Source organism: Mercenaria mercenaria, chromosome 4 (assembly GCF_021730395.1).
Source record: "Mercenaria mercenaria strain notata chromosome 4, MADL_Memer_1, whole genome shotgun sequence".
Lineage (NCBI taxonomy): Eukaryota > Metazoa > Mollusca > Bivalvia > Venerida > Veneridae > Mercenaria > Mercenaria mercenaria.
The window spans coordinates 22,402,029-22,421,724 of NC_069364.1; the positions used below are offsets into that span (position 1 = coordinate 22,402,029).

Here is a 19,696-nt window from a genome sequence, read left to right on the forward strand (position 1 = left end):
TAATTATATATACAAGCATTTTTGTATTTAACTTATCGTGCATATACTACTCTCGCACGGTATTTGTAACAATAACATGTTAAATGCTACTATTGAGAAACGGGGAATCGGGTAGTGAAACCATTATCCGTGACAAAATAATTGTACTAAATATTTTGAATATAAAGAAACTCTTGATTTACCATGTCAGTAAACCCTGAATTACCAATAAAGACATAATCGACTCTTCCGATAATGTTTTCGTTATCGTCCTCTATTTATAGTTACCATTGTGTATGTTAGGACAAGATCTATTTTATTAACACTGTCTTGTTAGAGGATTAAGAATGAGTTCTGGTGCACATAAATAACCACACAAAATTCATTAGTACATTATTTTGCCACTGAACATTCCAAGGCAGTCGCAACTGTGTTCTTGTCTGAATGAGCATGTTGCCTGCGTGCGTGTGTGCGTGCGTGCGTTTGCGTGTGTGTGTGTTACATTGACCATGCATTTTAGTGTATATTGTGGTAATATGTGAAAACAGCAGCAGAGTTTTTATTTCACCGTGCTCCGTTCGTGGATTGTCCTATTGAGTCATTGTCTTTATTATTTTTGTTTTTCGTTTTTTTAGTGAAATATCATAATCACTTTTGTTTTTGTAGTGAAATGTCATAATTTCTGTTTTTATTTATTAACATTTTCCCCAGGCTTTAATATCTTTGGGTTTCAGGCGGGATATGCCCGAATTGTGTCTTTTATATCAGCCCTACAGACTGCACACTTGTTTTGTCTGCCAGCACATTGCCTGCATGATACCATGTGCCCGCACGGAATAAACACAATACATGCATCATTGTCCAGACATATTTTGCAGGTAATCCTGTGTTTCAGAGCACGGTTCTCTTCCAACAAACAGTCTTGTTCTGAAAAATGAATACACTTTTTGATTGCATTTTTGTATAACTACCTCGTAAGAACCACTTACACGAAATAAGAGGCTTTGTATTGTGTGTTCATAGTTACCCATTTACAGAATCTATGAAGTCAAATTTATTAATGGGTTTCATTTTGAAATATGTCTGTAAGCATTTCTGTTTCTTAAAAAGAAACAACTGCAAATATTCATTAGGTATACTAGTAACTGTATCTACGTTAGCTATGTGGTCTTTTGGTCCCCCTAGGATTTAATTAAACAAATTAATTGACATAGGAAAGGATTTTAAGTTCATTTAAGGAAATTTGACAAGTCTAGATCAAATGCAATAATTTTTGTTCCTAATTCCTTTTGCTGATATCAATATGATCCTTGATATACGATAATTTGGATAGCTTAGTCACTTAAAAGATAAAGTCCTTACTGAAACAATAAATTCATGGATAAATGACTTTTTGTATTTTATCTAAAAATACCCATTTAATTTGATGAAAAAGACTAATAAGTACTTAAAAGACACATACTATCAAAAAGGTGGAATAATATAAATGAATATAATCTTGTTGCTGTAAGATTCACTTTATAGACACATTTCAAAGTAAACACCAACTTGACTTATTTCATTTCTTCTACGTATCAGCCTAACTATCCAAATTTCAGTGCATTTGGGTATTTACTGCATTATTAAAATATAGCACCATGGGCGTAGGAGCGAGTTTAACTCTGGGGGGGCCAAACCTTTTCGACCGGCGGTTTGTGGGGGGGGGGGGTTAGCGGCAAGGTATCCTCGGTGCATTATTCATGACAAAGACTCAAAGCCTTGTACAGGGATTAATTGGGCCATAGGCCCCTCAAACCTTTATGTTTTAGCAATCATTGAGTTATTCTGATGATACACATACGACTAGGCACTGAACTGTCTTAATCAGTCATATTATGTATTGTTCTAATTAAGTGTGCCATTTTTTTTACATTCTTCTGTTGAAGCCCTGGACATACAATCAATTAGCACTGCATTTGTCTAATTGTGGTATAAAGTTGTGGAAATATCATTTCCCTTGAATGGACAATGAAAAACAAAAAAATACATAACGTTTACATGCGTAAGCAGGCTTAATAGTTAGGCCTACATTGATTTTGCAGACGCTCAAACCGGAACTGTAGTGATTGTGCTTAATGATATATTATTTTTATAAAATGTAAACAATTCTTGTCGTGGCGCGTACAGATTTCAGTAGTCACACTACGGAAAGAGACATTTTTAGTCTGAATACAAGGGAAGGCCAAATGCAAATCAGAAATCAGGTTGAAAAGAATTATATGATGCTAAGTAAATGTTATATTAGACTGCAATTTATATCTCTTTTCCAGAATATTCGGGGGGGGGGGGGGGGGGGCCAAACTATACTTTGGCCCCCCCCCTCCTAGCTTTGGGGGGGCCTGGCCCCTGCTGCCCCCCCCCCCCCCCCTTGCTCCTACGCCTATGAGCACAGTCAAAGTGTGCTGAAAATTATTAAGTATTGCCATTGGTATAATAAAGCGACGATAAAGATCTAAATGATTTACCAGTATCAAGTGCATCATCATTATATGTCTTTTCTCCAAGAGACTCAGAGACGTTACCCCACAAATTGACTGGAACATGTACTGGTCGTTCCGTGTAGCCATTTGACAAATTCATATGGTTGGTTGGTCGTGAAGAAGAAAATGTGTCTTTACTACAGGGCGTGGTAAACGTCTCGCTTTCAAGTAGAGCCTCGAGAATATGATGAGCCCTTAAATCCCCGCTACCTGTAATGAAAATGTTCAAACTGATCATGATCATAAACTGTGTATGATTTTTTTTAACTTTTAACCTGTATGTGTAACATTGCAACGGAAGTTTGAAGTTGGCCAAACCGGGAATTGGTTGGACACGTGTGTCAAATTTCATATCAGGGTTCAATTTCTGTTTCTTAGCTAAGGCATGATTGTGTCAATAATGGGATATATAATGTTAATGTGAAAAGTCCAAGAACTTGTTTGTCTTTTCCGATTTTAACTGCAGAGTAAAAATAGTGCATGTTAGAATTTATATTTCTTAAGTACGCTTCTAACACAGTAACTGTACCATTATCATTATGTTTTCAAAACAAAATACCTCTCAAGTTTAACTAACCATGCTTTTCTCTTGCTCTTTCAATCGCGTGTTCAACATCCTCTTGCTTGTACCCTTTCTCCATAAGAAGCAAGGATGCCTTACTATTCAAATCTTCTATCAGCTGATCAGGAACAAGACGTTTTTTCACATGCCCAAATGTTGATTCCTTAAAACGAATCAATTAATAGATAATATTTTCAAATAAGTCACATCAAGATAGAAGTAAGACTTTGAATCTCCAACTTTTCCTGAAATTACATGCAATAACGCAAATGCAAATAAAGCAAATGAATTCTTTATTGACTGGCCAAAATGACAATCTTCAAAAATGTATAGATCAAATAATTCACAATGATGTATTGCTTAAATGTTGCCCATGGAACTCTGACAGGTTCAAGTTGGATTCAACGATAAATCAAAATTTCAGGTTAGCAATTAAAATTGTTATTAAGAAAAATCAGTTCTGACTAGCAATTCAGAGATGATTTGATCAATTAAGAATTTCTGGTTTGTCTTTAATGTATGATTTATATCAATGGTACACTCAGACAATAAACAATGTCAAAACAAGGACAAAAGTCCGACCGGAAGAACTATGTCGATCATAAGGAACGGTGACTCGAGACTTAAGATTCAAATAAATAGTGGCGTTTGATATACATTATAACATGACTCGATTTGCTCTTCAGTGAAACAAAGGATGAGGTCACGTGTTTTATATTGACGAACTGACTTGCGAGAGAATATTTTCACGGCAATTATAAATAGTTATCAATCATAATTGTTTTTAATCACCATTGCATCTTTACCATCCACATAGTGTGCCTTTTTTATAAACTCTTCTTCTACATGTAGCTTTAAAAAGTCACAATCTGGAAAATGTCTTGCATGCTCTATCCAAGGATCATCATCCTGTTGCCAGTGTTGCATCCCTCCTCCGCAGTAAAAACATTTTACAGAGTCTCGGCTTCCTGGAACAGGAATATAATTACTAAACCTTTTAATTAACTACAGTTTATGTGTAGAAAGTTTGCCTTGCGTCAGCAGAAAAAAATAATATGAATGTTTTTCTTTGTTTAAATCAGTTTACGTAGCCATTTTAAAAGTTAGAATATAAAACAATAACTTTCCATTTAATGAATTAATTTCGTATTCAAAATATGTGCATTTATCCTTTTCAAAAATATTTTTCGGAAAAAAAAAACATCGGTCTTACATAATCAGATTATTCAATATGAACAGTTTTAAGAAGTTTTTTCTGCTTTGTAGACTTTTCAAATAAATAATCTATTAGGTTTTACAAATTATTCATATAAAAAACAGCTATATATCAAACTTTATTATTTTCTCACATTTTTTTCAAAACGTGTTGGTTAAAAATTCACGCATTTTGTTAAACTCGCATTTGCGTTAGTTAAAGAATGTGATTATTTCGTGGGAAGTGATATAGCGTTCTGAAAGTTACACCACAATTATCGGGTATCATGGTCAAATATCACAAATAAATGCAACATTAATCGATAATATCAGGGGGGTCACTACTCACGCACGGTATTTGCAATGCTAACATTTTTACTTTATTATTGAGAAAAGGGGAATAAGGTAGTGAAACACTAATCCGTGACAAAATTGTTGTACTACTTTTGAATCGTATTGCCTATAAAGAAAACCCAGATTTACCATGAAGTAAGCCCTCAGTTACCAATAAACACTGATAAAGACATAATAATAATCGATAGCGTTTTTGTTGTCGTTTTCTATTCATACTATCAATGTAACAGGTAAAATAGAGTAAGGTAACTAGATGTCTTCGTATGCGGAAGAGCATTAGTGTCATGTGCATTTTATTTATTGTATTTTATAGTCAGTCGAGATTTCGAGTGAGTTACATATTGTCTCTATTTTCTTTGCGATTGTCAAGGCCAAAACTGTTCATCCTTAGAAAATAAAGGCATGGATACATTTACCCACACATCAATATAATGCATCAAGTAGGGACTTAAACTTCTGACATACTCTAGCTTTTACAGTTTTTCTTTATTTCCGCTATATATACCTACATTTACTTGTATAGTATGCTCGTGCTGTACGCACTAGGTCAAAAACCATTCAAGATATTGTCAAAATGGTGCAATATTCTAAGAAATCATGTTTGGTAAAGCAGTGAGATTGTTGAAGTACATGTAATAGAAGGCAAAATATATATTTCCAAACAAAGTGATCCCCATTCTTCTCCTGAACAATTCAGTACACACAATATGAACAGAAATGGTCTCTGACTCTACATAACTTTTAAAAAATCATAGTTTAACTAACCTATACACCCAACCTCACTAGTTGGTTTAATTTGAAAGTTTATGCAATACATATTAAATGAATCCATATAGTAGACAATTTAGTGGTCGATAATGGTAATAAGTTATAGATCACCTGTTGAATAAGTTATTGTTTTCACTTCGATGCGCTCCGTTTACTGCAAATATTTCAATAGAAGGTCAATAAATATGTGTCCCATCCCCAATTTGAAAAATTCTAGTATCTGCCTACATAAATAACAAAAAAAAAAAAAAAAAAAAACAAACTCATTTCTTGTTTGATCCTTGTTAGACAAATAGAATTGGTTTACATGATAAATGTAGCGACGTGATCATGTCCAAACTTGTTATGTCAGCAAAATATGTCCGTAATTTTACAACAAACTTATTAAGTACCTGTAGCATAAAATCCCGCACTCGATAATTCTTCAATAGAGATCCCATTTGTTGACCAGTCTTTGAATGTTGCTACGTCTTTGAATGTTGCCAGTCTTTCCGTTGCCATGGAATAATCAGGATTCTTTGGTCTTCCATTTGATATTCCAGGATAACGATCCATGGTTTCTTCTAGCACTTAACTACGATTGTGGTATGATCTAATGTGGAAAACCATTAGAAACTATTTATAGTATACAATTATGTATACGCTGTTTAAAAAGACAGCAAAATGATCAATAGTACATTCTTTTACATTGATGAAATCCTTCAAAAATGCATTTTATTGATGTGTATGACAAGGAGCCATTTTTAAAAATGCATATTGTGAGAAAACGCATCCACTTAATTAGCTCAATAGGAAATGTGCAGATCTATGGAACACTATAGAAAATGGATATCTGACAGTATGATGCACACTGCTTTACTTACAACAATTGTATTTTTGCACATTCCTTTTTAGCACATCATCATTTTGGAAATTTACTTTTTAAACTTTATGATGTTATCTTTATTGAGATAAATAAGTAATATAACTATGTTTTTTCCAAGAGAAGCTGCAACAAATAAAGAAAGTACAGAAACACTCGAAATTAACGAAGAAAGCTGCAACAAATCAAAGAGCTATAAAAAAAATGTATTTTTAGTTATTTGAACACTCGAAATTAACGAAGAAAGCTGCAACAAATCAAAGAGCTATAAAAAAAATGTATTTTTAGTTATTTGAACACTCGAAATTAACGAAGAAAGCTGCAACAAATCAAAGAGATATAAAAAAAATGTATTTTTAGTTATTTGAACAAATAAAGAAAGTACAGAAACACTCGAAATTAACGAAGAAAGCTGCAACAAATCAAAGAGCTATATAAAAAAATGTATTTTTAGTTCTTTGAACAAATAAAGAAAGTACAGAAACACTCGAAATTAACGAAGAAAGCTGCAACAAAGAAAGAAAGTACAGAAACACTTCAAGCAAATCATTTAGAACATCCAAGAAAAAACTGGCGTAAAAATACAGAATGGCTTGAAGGCATTGCAAATAGCAAACCGTATCTGGCTAGAAATATGTGCATTCACACATTAATATTATTATGATAGTGATTAATATATAGCTTTAAACAGTAGGTAATATTAGTATTGTACAGGTTACAAATGACTTTTTAATAGGCAAACTGGCATTTAGAGGTTCAAAAAATCATATTACTTGCTATCTATATCAGGGGGTCGAACGTAAAGTGTTGTTATGGGAGCCTTTATGTGAGCAGCTGTTGCTGTGCGAGTCAAAATGGCAGAAAATGACGTTTTTTGGTCAAGAATTTTCTGTAAACTTTGTAAGTGTAACTTTGTTTGCATTGTTTTATTAATTTCAATATGGCCAGTCCAGAGAGCTATGTTCTGGCTTTAATCGGCATCAATCGTTGGCTATATATAGATCTAAGAACAAAAAAGTTATTGAAGGCACCAGTTGGCTGATTAGAGTAATATTTTGAAAGACCTTCACTTTTTATCTCCATTTTAACGTATCTAAACCCTACTCGGGCCTTTATGTTGATAAAAATCATTAATTACTTACTATGGAATGATATTTAGGTAAATATTACACAATGCCTGCTGACTGTTACAATTTACTCACTGACACTCCCATTGCGCTTACTGGTATAGTAATCATGCATGCTGGCACCTTTAACACGCTTGTTGACAATGATACCACGCTTGTTGGCAATGATACCATGCTTGCTGACAATGATACCATGCGTGCTTGAAGTTACAACTTCTTTGCTGCTTAGACCCTGATGTCTATATCATAATTTCATTTGGCAAAATGACAGTGCCGTGTACGGTATTGGAATATTTCAACATGTTATGGTTTTACTGGTTAATCTGTAATGCATCCAGGAACAAAATTCACGAAGTGATCAACCAGTAAGGAAAATGTAATCAGGCACTAGGCAAAATAGGAGTAAGCATAATGTCATTTCAAAAGTATATGTCACATTTTGATAACAGGGGGCGCTATGTTCAAGTGGTCGTGTTTTCCCGTACTTTGAATTATTATTTGCCGGAAAGATTATCAAGGATATTCGAATATGTATATAGATCTAACAATAGTTACTTCCCCTTTTTGCAAATCGCCATTTGTCTTAACTTTATTATCCCCCGCCGATGGAATCGGGAGGGGGTATTGAAATGGCGTTGTCCGTCCGTCCGTCAGTCCGTCCGTCCGCAGCCATTTCTCAGTAATTAGCAGGTAGAATTTCATGAAACTTGAAATAAACATGAACCGACATACTGCGATGATGCCCGTCAAGTTTTTTTTTTAGATTTGTCAATTTCCCTTAGAGTTATTGCCCTTGATTTGATTAATGAAAAATGCCCAAAAATGTCCGTCCGCAGCCATTTCTCAGTAACTATCAGGTAGAATTTCATAAAACTTGACATAAACATACACCAGCATACTGCGATGATGCCCGTCAAATTTTTTATCGGATTGGTCAATTTTCCTTAGAGTTATTGCCCTTGATTTAATGAAAAATCTACATCTGCAGCCATTTCAACAAGCTGGTAGAATTTCATGAAACTTGAAATAAATATGAGCCAACATACTTCGATGATGCCGTTCATTTTTTTTTTTCAATTGGTCAATTTTCCTTAGAGTTATTGCCCTTTGTTTAAAAATCTACAGATTTGTACATAACAAACCAACCCATTGGAACCCATTGGTAGAGTTTCATTAAACTTCTTTCATTCTTTTCCATGAACATTTAGTATAAACATGTGAAGTTTTGTACCCACACCTGGTCACCACCTTGCCTTGGTCACACACCCTCCCCCCCCCCCCCCCCCCCCCCCCCCCCCCCCAAAAAAAAAATCATTCCTTTTTATTTATTTTATTTTCAAACCTTCCATGAATATTTATTAGCATGCAGAGTTGTACCATTCCCCCACCTCACTCTCCACTCGGTCTTGCCCACCACCCCGATCATACGTTCCCATCACCCACCCAGTTTTTTTTTTTTTTTTTTAATTTTCCATCAATATTTATAATCAACAGGTGAAATTTTGCACCCTCACCCGGTCACCCCCCACAAAAAAAAGCATTTTTGACGAAATTATTTGCTTCTTGGTAACATCCTTAACTTTTTGCCAGAAATATTTTTTTGCCATTCCTCACCTCAAGCCCTTTCGGCGGGGATACCAATTCATCGAATTTGCTTGTTTATTTTTAATGTTGCGTTTATTTACAAGTGACGTGTTATATAAATGGAAGACTTACAGTTTGAAATTCCTGAGATTTCACAAATTAAACTGGCTGTTAAGGACAGAATTTTGCAGATTCTAATAATGTGTCAAACTGTCATTTTGAGCATGTAGAATATGAACTTGAGTCAGTGATGACTGTTTTGACACTTAGCCAAGAGCTAATTGAAATCCGGATATTCCCATTACCTTTCGTGAAAACTACAAACTTGCGCCCCCCTGGTATCAAAACGTGACGTGCAATGTTGCACTTTGCATTATGCTTACTTTCAACTTGCTTAGTGGCTGATTGCATCTTTCATATTGTGTGGTCACATCGTGTATTTTCTTCTGTGAGCATTGTAACTGTGCAATGTTGCTTATATACAGTCCCGGCATGTTGAAATATTCCAATACGGTACACGGCACTGTCACAGGGTGGCGAATCACGTGATCGTTGTACGTCATATCGCTATTCCGCAAAGAAGAATTTATCAACAAAAGTCGTCGATTCAAATCTTCAAATCAATGTAAGTTTTTTATTTCTCAATCAATTTCTATGAAATATGTTGCATGCGAAGGAGAAAACAATATTCTATCTTCCGTGTTAATGGTTTCCTTCTAGACCGTCGATAAATATACAAACACCCTGGAAAACCTTTTCTACTCGGCCCGATCGCATTGGCTTATCCACCAAGAAAATGTTATTTTTGACATGTATTTTGTACAAATCCTGTTCCAGTGGTCATGTATTCGCAAAGAAAACTTCCAAAGTTTTCTATTTACACGAATGAAACATATTTAATACGAAATCAGAGTATAAGTGAAAGGGAAAACGTGTATATTGTGAATATGCTAATCCACAAAGAAAACAATTTTACGCTAATCCACCGAGTCATTTTTTCAGGAGCATGGTCGATCCAGAAACGGGTGATTTAGCTAACCTCTGTGGAACTTGTGGAACAAATTTTAAGTACAAAAGAAATCTATATACCCTTGAGAAAGAGCATGCTGGTACTTTGCCGTTCCATTGTTGTGGAAAGTCATTCACTTCTCGCCAAAGTCTACGACGACACAGGTAATAAGCATGTTTACACTAGTATAATTCGCAGACATAATTAGTGATCGATCTGTTTGGCAACTATTGGTATGCTTTGTTGCTACTGTCCTTCAGTTTGTAAACTACGAATCCGGGCTATATCTTATACAGTTATAAATCGAATTTTATATAACTTTATAAAGCCTGAGAGCATACGATGTACAGCACCGCGCTGACTTAATCAAATGTCAAGTCTCATGGGGGATTCAAACCTATTATATAGAGTTAAATAACAATATTCCGTGTCCGATATATAGCTTACACATAAATATATCAATATTTTATACATGTAGATCTACACGTCCGCTAGTGCTGAAAAATACCACACCATCCAGCATGCAGGATGGGCCTCGGACCTTGATAGGAATGAAATATACTTAGGAAATAAAAATATGTCTCTATATTTTATCAGGTGAATAATATACGGGCGGGACTTTGGATGCGTATTAATTGAATTACGAGTGCGTAGTACGAGTGATTTAATTACTCGCACCCAAACGACCGCCCATATATTAATCGCCGATAAAATATAGAAACATGTTTATTATTTCGACTTTAACACGACAAAATCTTTTAAAGTATCCGAACTATGTTTAACGCATTGCATCATTTCATTGTAACGTCATAAAAAAATAAAAAATAAAAAAAACACGGACGGGCAGTTGGACGCGCTTGTTTATATAGGAAATGTTGCGGATTGTGTTATAACTCTGTTTCTGTGCACGTAAAAGTATGGCTCTGGCGAAAACTGTCTCGTAATAAGTATTGTAATCATGGGTTCCATAGACACAATAGTCATCCATCATCCATGTACTTAGGGGTTAAACTTTGAAAAATTTAGGGGCTTGTAACATTTTTTTTCAGTAAAGTTATATAAAATTCAAATTATAACTGTATAAGATATAGCCCGGATTCGTAGTTTACAACTTAAGGACAGTAGCAACAAAGCATACCAATAGTTGCCAAACAGATCGATCACTAATTATGTCTGCGAATTGTACTAGTGTAAACATGCTTATTACCTGTGTCGTCGTAGACTTTGGCGAGAAGCGAATGACTTTCAACAACAATGGAACGGCAAAGTACCAGCATGCTCTTTCTCATGGGTATATAGATTTCTTTTGTACTTAAAATTTGTTCCACAAGTTCCACAGAGGTTAGTTAAAACACCCGTTTCTGGATCGACCATGCTCCTGAAAAAATGACTCGGTGGATTAGCGTAAAATTGTTTTCTTTGTGGATTAGCATATTCACAAAATACACGTTTTCCCTTTCACTGATACTCTGATTTCGTATTAATTATGTTTCATTCGTGTAAATAGAAAACTTTGGAAGTTTTCTTTGCGAATACATGACCACTGGAACAGGATTTGTATAAAATACATGTCAAAAATAACATTTTCTTGGTGGATAAGCCAATGCGATCGGGCCGAGCAGAAAAGGTTTTCCAGGGTGTTTGTATATTTATCGACGGTCTAGAAGGAAACCATTAACATGGGAGATAGAATACTGTTTTCTCCTTCGCATGCAATATATTCCATAAAAATTGATTGAGAAATAAAAAACTTACATTGATTCGAAGATTTGAATCGACGACTTTTGTTGATAATTTATTCTTTGCGGAATAGCAATATGACGTACAACGATCACGTGATTCGCCACCCTGTGTCATTTTGCCAAATGAAATTATGATATAGACATCAGGGTCTAAGTAGCAAAGAAGTTGTAACTTCCAGCACGCATGGCATCATTGTCAGCAAGCATGGTATCATTGTCAACAAGCGTGGTATCATTGTCAACAAGTGTGTTAAAGGTGCCAGCATGCATGATTACTTTACCAGTAAGCACAATGGGAGTGTCAGTGAGTAAATTGTAACAGTCAGCAGGCATTGTGTAATATTTACCTAAATATCATTCCATTACTTGCTAGTTAAGAAATTCATCCAATTTTAACGCTCATAGATAGATTTATCTTCACTTTATGCATGTTATGTTGTTGTGGGGATGACTTTATGACAATTTTTCGCAATGGGTAAACATTGATGGGAATGTCCTGGGTTCAGGTCTGGTGATAAGGAGTCTGGATATCACTGAAAAGTGTAAGCTGGTTCATAATTAAGCAATGTTATGCACATAAAATAATATGTATCTAATGTTATTTAACAGACTGAAGAATTCTACCGTGACAGTGCTAGGACCATGAAAAAGGACAAAAATGTATGTGTAATTCATGGAAATTGAAACATCTTTTCTTTTAATATGCACAGTGTAAACAATACAAACAGAGAGATGATGAATGTATATATTTTAAAGGAGATATGTCTTTATTTGCACAATTTTAAATCAAGCCAGAACAGGTAAAATCTGTTAGGGAATAAAACATACTTTGATCGCTCATGGTGAGATATTGTGATCTCCCACAGCAACACTTTACATTCGACCCGCTGTATATGCATGTATTGTACTATTAAATGCAACACTGTTGATATCAAGTACAAACATATAAGTCTTTCGGAATATTGCAAAAACATAAAAAACAGTATAATTGCAAAAAGGACAAAATATGCATTTAAATATGATAGATTTAATTGACGGTACACCGTTTCACATGCAAAAATTAACAATAATGACAAACAAGTTCCATATATAGAACATATTACGAACTGGTTACAAACGCTAAAATTACTATAAATAGTTCGCACAGTCTATTTTTATATCTGACAACATAACTGGTATCCCAAGTCATTAAAGCTATTCAGGGTTTTTCCACCCCACATTCCATGAATAGTATGCTCTCTGCGCAGTTATTTTCGAGCAGATAAGCTATCATTTGTTAGTTTTGTATATCAAACACTTGACTTCATGAATAAATATGATGTGTTTCAATGTACTAGTTTCATTTTAAATTATTCTTTTTTATTTATCACTGCAAAATAGCAAGGAAAACGTATTCTTTAACATCACATTTACACAACTGTTGATATTGTTGTTGTTGTTGTTGTTATCATCATCATCATCATCGTCATCATACAGCTCGTTTAAATGGGTCAGCCTTGAGGATGTACTTATAGAATTGCCCGGTTTATAGGTTGGTCAGGGCTACGGATTTGTATTGTATTTTGCCATCGGAATTTTTCTATAAAATGCTTCTTCCCCTTCCGTCTGGATCCGTCCATGTCTACAAACACGTTTGTTTATTTTATGGACTGTACCAGATTTCAATATCATACTTTTCATAATAAAACAGTAAAAAGTGTTTGGCATACAAAATCAGCCACTCAGGGCTCTAACAGTACAAAAAAACAAGGCAATCTGACATGCAGATAGAGCGAAACACATACATACACACGCACACACACAGAGAGAGAGAGAGAGAGGGAGAGAGAGAGAGAGATAGAGAGAGAGAGATCTAAGTTAGCCTAGACAGCCTGGTACTTTAAGATGCACCAATACATACAAAACTTTCCTGGGAAGAAAAGTACAAAATATCCAGTGCCTGGACCGTAGTTTTGACATCGGACCTCTGCATTGATAGGTAATCGTGTTTCAACTAGACCACCGAGCAACCCATTATGTAGACGTAATATGGCGATTTTCAATCTTTCCGTGACGGAGGAAGACCCCCGTTACCCTCAAAACATCACCACTTATGGTATTAAAGACCCACCGATCAGCTGAATGGCTTGTTCACATGCACGAGTTCTTAGAGTGGTTTCGAACACACAGCAGAGTAAATAAAGAAGCAAATACTCTATGAAATAAAAACGAGTGCAGTGACCTGTGCTTTTGCAGATCTTAAATGTCTTAGAAACTAATGTTCTTCAAGCTCAAAGAGTATGAAAAAGATTTTAACTGTAAAAAAAAAGATCACACTTCCTTATTACGTTTTTACTTTTCATATATCCCGAAAGAAACTAATAAATTTAGGGAACGCTCCCTTTACATAAAGCTAGATCCCTATTAAATATGTATGCTTTATTGATTTTTGTAGAATTTTGTAATTATATCTCCCGTTATTAAGAAAAAAAACAACAACATAAAGACATATGTATTTATTGAGAAATACCTAACATACCGTTAAAATAAAGTAGCGCTCTTTCTTGGTCGCAACAAAAACTTTGTTCTCATCGCATGTTGACGTGACGTCATTCTATCGCAAGCGTGCTTTAATAGAGACAAGTATTAGAATACGACGGATTTAGACAAATTTCTGGACAAAGGGTTTATTCCTTGGATGCAATCAATTTCGTTCGAATGTATCATTCTGTACAAAATGGCATTTTTGTAAAAGTCATTTATATTGCCATTGACCAATTAAGTTTAAAGACTGTAGTATATTAAATATTAAATTTTCTAAAGGTATTTTCTAAAGAAACCAATAATTTGATTTTTTTCTGTGACACGGGGAAAAAGAATTCTGCAAAGATATTCCAAGGCTTCAACATGTGCATATTTACATACATTATGTAAAAGACTTAGTAACAGGAGACTTTGAAACAGGACGACAGGGGTTAAATGGTCGAGTGGTAATGGTCGCTTTCTTTGAATCACTTGCCCTTCATCGATGTGCGAATTCTAAACTGCTGCTTTTGCAGTTAAAATGTCTAAAACTGGTTAAAATATTGATATGTGACTTCAGTAACTCCAGCGTAGATAAAGTAACGATCAAATCCTCGTTGGTTTTGCTTGCACAGTTCCACTGATTGTAATAGAAATGTTGAAAGTACTATACTGCATCTATTACAGGAACCGGTGAGCTTAGAGCTCTTTTTATCACAGAGTTCCTTTTTGAATGTAACATGTAACAAGAATAAGTACCCGCCCCATCCCATCCGCAAACCATCCATGAAAACTCGAAGTACCAGCGGCATGCCGGTGTAATGAAGTATTTCGACCCCCATAGAATAACGACCCCCCGGTCATTATTCTATAGAAAATGTGACTCCTTTCCTGTAAAATATTGACTCCCCTTATAAAAAACTGACTCCCTTTGAAAACTCTATAGAATAACGACCCCCCGGTCATTATTCTATAGAAAAACTGACCCCTCCAAGTAAAATACTGACTCCCTAAAGATGACTCCCTTCGAATCTTATAGAATAACGACCCCGGTTATTATTCTATAGAAAAATTGTCTCCTTCCATGTAAAATACTCACTACCGAAATTACTACATTCGAACTCTCATACAATATCGATTCCCGGACATTATTCTATTTAAAAAAGTTACTCTTTCCGTGTAAAACACCGGCTCCTAAAAAGACTTTCGACGATAATATCTATTCAAAAGTGATCCCCACCAAACCTAACGGACAATTTTACTAGATCTACAACTCTAATACCCTCCATTGCCAATAGTTAACATTTTGATTGTACTACTACTACTGGTGCCGCTACTTCTATTGCTATTACTACATGTACTTCTTCTTCTTCTTCTACTACTACTACTACTACTTCTACTACTACTACTACAACTGCTACTACTGATACTACTATACCTGCTTCCACTAATACGTCTTGTACATCTACCTCTTCTCCTGCTGCTGTTGTTGCTGTCACTTATTCCTCTGCTGCTGCTGCTACTGCAACTGCCACTACCACTGCCACTACTACTACTACTACTACTACTTTCTATTGTTGCCGCTACCGTACTTTACTGCCACTGCTAAGTATTGCAACTTCTATTAATACTAAGTTCTATGCTAGCAGTTTCTTGTGCAGTTTTCTTCTGAAGAATTACTTCATACCGAAGTTTGCAGGGATTATTGACACTGGTGTGTTTTGTGAACATATTGTGAATTGTTATTTTCCTGAAAAAAATGTATACACCAAGATACAGCGTCTAGAAATAGAATCCCTTTTCCCGTTGCGGAATGCTCTGATTTTTGTATCAAGTGATGGTATCTGGGGCTAATGGTCAAACGAAAGGACGGACGGACGGACAAAGGCAAATCTATATGCCCCCCCCCCTCCCCCGAGTGGGGGCATAAAATGCAGCAATTAGGCCTTAGATACATGAGTTATCACTAAATTTGACCAAATGACCGGGGGTCGTTTTTTTATGGGAGTCAATATTCTTCGTGAGGTTCAGTTTACTTCACGTGGGGGAGTCATAGTACTATGATCTGGAGGTCATAATACTATGACCGGGGGGTCACTTTTTCTATAGAATAATGACCGGGGAGTCATTATTCTATGGGGGTCGAAATACTTCATTACACCTGTACCCGCTCATTCAGTTTTCTTCATTTATCACGCGAGGCCTTTAATTTCATATATTATAGTATGTTACAATTTAACGTTCAACGCAGTCTGCAGATGCAAAAACTCCATTTCACCCTGACAACTACAAAGCTGAGACACAAAAAAAGATTTATTTCTCCTTGACCTATAACCCTTTCGAATAGGTTTCACTGGATTAAGGTTTTAATATTTCTCCAAAGATGATCATTCAATAAAAAATCATGTCTGTAGATATCAGCGATTGGAATACGTTTACAAGTCTGTGGGCAATATAACAGTGTATGACCTTCTATCTGTTCACCGTAAATTGCAAAATCGAACTTGGTCATGTATTGCCTTGATGCGTATATATACTTTCAGGGTCATTTGACTGTGCAGAGTGCTTTTGCTTTTCCCGGTCAAAGGGAGACAAATCCTGTTATGCATCGGTTTAGTTTAGAAGAATTTTTTTCTGGTCGATTGTGAAGAAAGCTCCAAGCTACCACTCTAGACTCCACTTCTTAGACAAAACTTTGCAGAGTTTCTTCCTCGAGTTTACAAGGAGAGTGGATACCTTGCAAAGACTTTCTTTGGCTTACTGGGAGAGTTGGATACTTTGAAGACCTTTCTTGAGCGTTCTGAAAGAGATAGTTTTGTTAAGTTCTATCTTGAGCCAACAGGAAGAGTTGGATATTTTGCAAGGACTTTCTTTCTTGAGCTAACTGAGAAAGTTGGATACTTCTCTTTCTTGAGCTTACTGGAAAAGATAGAGTTTGCAAAGATTTCCTTTCTTGAGCTAACGGGAAGAGATGGATACTTTGCAAAGACTTAATTTCTTGAACTTACTGGAAAATATAGATAATTTGCAAAGGTCTTCTTTCTTGAGCTTACAGGGTGGGATAGATACTTTTCAAAACTTTCTTTTTTGACCTAACAGGGACAATTGAATACTTTACAAAGAATTTCTTTCTTGAGCTTACTAAGAGAGATGGATAGTTTGCAAAGACTTTCTTTCTTAATCTGACAGGGAAAATTGGACAGTTTGCAATCAACTAGGAAACAAATAAGCATGCAAGTCTTTTATGAGTAGATCTTTTATTTCCCTCAGAGTTGGACAATATATATTCTTAACATTAGATAACACTATACATGTACATTATCAACATCAAGTAAAATATGGAAAAAGAAACAAAATAACTTAATTGATTCCACAAAAATATCATCCTCTCTATTGAATGGAAGACACATAATTCATGCATCCATTCATAACTTTACAGTGTTCATATTATATTATGTTACATTGCTACATTGTTTATATTACATTGCACAACATTATGGCATACGTCAGCAAAAGGTGTTTAATTCATTTCAACTGAAAACCCAAAAGAAAGAAGATGGTTGTCCAAGATGAACAATTTCCCAAGTTACAAAAGATAAGATGTTTTATAAATAAACTGATAAATGAAAATGCAGTTTTAGCTTCAATTGTATTACATTTTGCAGTACTGAACTGCGTGAAATTACTGTAAAATTTATGAATTTCGTGGGCATAAGTGTTGTTGTTTAGTCCATAACAACTACGTATTTCACTGGAACATTAATTTCTCGACCTCAATTTATTTATTTATTTTGTTGGGTTTAACGTCGCACCGACACAATTATAGGTCATATGGTGACTTCCAGCTGTGATGGTGGAGGAAGACCACAGCTGCCCCTCCGTGCATTATTTCATCACGAGCGAGCACCTGGGTAGAACCACCGACTTTCCATAAGCCAGCTGGATAGCCTCCTCACATGAAGAATTCAACGCCTCGAGTGAGACTCGAACACACATCAATGAGGGGGCAAGTGATTTGAAGTCAGCAACCTTAACCGCTCGACCATGGAGGCACCCGTCTCGATCTCAAATTGTTAGAATATGAACAATTAATTCAATGGAAATTAGTTCAACACTAATAATTTAAAATGTTACAACAGAACTTACATCTTAAACCTAAATGTCTATTAGGCAAAAAAATAACTGCTACTGTCGTCAAAGTCTATTTATAGGAGCCATTTTTGTTCAGTGTCTTCTTACATGTAAAGCACATTCCACAACAGAAATATAGGCAAATAGTATAAACATGCCTTATTGCTATTATTCACTGCAGCATCTGCTTGTAATTGGCAAGTGAATAGCAATGGAATATTTTTGTTTTCAGTTATCCATCAAGAAAATATCATTTTGATGGCGTTTAATGCCATTTTTCAACAGTACCTGTAATTTGGTTATGTAACAATGATTAGCCAAGTTAACCTAACCAGTGTTACTGGGATTCTGCACCAGTAATAACTTGTTCTCAGCTTTCCCACATGAATTGCAGATTTCGGACAACTGACTTCATACACATTCTTTCCGTCATCTTATCACAGAGAACATGCGCCTTGCCAGGGGATAGAACTCATGATCTCTTAATTCATAATATTGTGTTATACTTACCGAATTAACTGGACAAGCTAGCAAACATGGCAAAGTTTGATGTAGAAATATATAAATTAACATACTTAAATCCAGAAATTATACTTAAACATACTTAAATCCAGGAACTATAAAGAACATACTTAAATCCAGAAACTATACTGTAACATACTTAAATCCAGAAACTATACTGTAACATACTTAAATTCAGCCATTATAAAATAACATACTTAAATCCAGAAACTATACTGTAACATACTTAAATCTAGAAACTATACTGTAACATACTTAAATCCAGAAATTGTAAAGAACATACTTAAATCTACTTAAATCCATATATAAAATAACATACTTAAATCCAGAAATTTTACTAGAACATACATAAATCCAGAAGTATATGCTCTAACGTTCTTAAATGCAGAAATTATACCTGAACATATTCAGAGCTTGAAATATATACTGTAACAAACTTAAGACCACAAGTTCACAGTGTTCAAAATACTGGGGTAATTGTAGGATAAAACATCAAAATGTAACATGTCTATCATTTTCATCTTTCATCATTACCATATTTATTACAAAATTATATAAATAAAATAGGTACAAGCATATTTATATAGCTATGCCATTTGGTACTACCCACAAATATTTACATTACTATTCTATAACACCCATAATGAGCAAATTTTCTAAGATTAAAGTTAAAGCAACATGCCTACAGACGAACATCAAAATTTCAATTTTTTTAAAACAATAGCAATTGATATTAGTTATAGATCTTTCAATATATATGATTCAAAGTACTGCCAGATTGCTTTTATTTGATATTCAATCTAATATTAAGGTAGTTCTGCACATTTTATAAACCAGAAGT

At 35.0% G+C, this 19,696-nt stretch overlaps 2 protein-coding genes across 5 annotated transcripts in view; both read right to left on the reverse strand.

The window, feature by feature from the left end:
* The window catches only part of LOC123553269 (baculoviral IAP repeat-containing protein 2-like), a 45,058-nt gene extending 39,091 nt beyond the window's left edge, over positions 1-5,967 (reverse strand). The window contains exons 1-5 of one of the 2 annotated variants that reach the window (XM_053540697.1): positions 5,769-5,967; positions 3,853-4,028; positions 3,076-3,223; positions 2,484-2,708; positions 80-906 (exon numbers count right to left, since the gene is read on the reverse strand). In XM_053540697.1, coding sequence (XP_053396672.1) covers positions 710-906; positions 2,484-2,708; positions 3,076-3,223; positions 3,853-4,028; positions 5,769-5,931 — 909 coding nt within the window. In that variant the 5' untranslated portion in view covers positions 5,932-5,967 and the 3' untranslated portion in view covers positions 80-709. Of the gene's footprint in view, positions 1-79; positions 907-2,483; positions 2,709-3,075; positions 3,224-3,852; positions 4,029-5,768 lie in introns of those variants that run through there. The other variant, XM_053540699.1, reaches the window with a different exon arrangement.
* Positions 1-19,696, reverse strand: part of LOC123551167 (titin homolog) — a 280,515-nt gene that overhangs the window by 247,967 nt on the left and 12,852 nt on the right. The gene's annotated exons all lie outside the window — the stretch shown is intronic.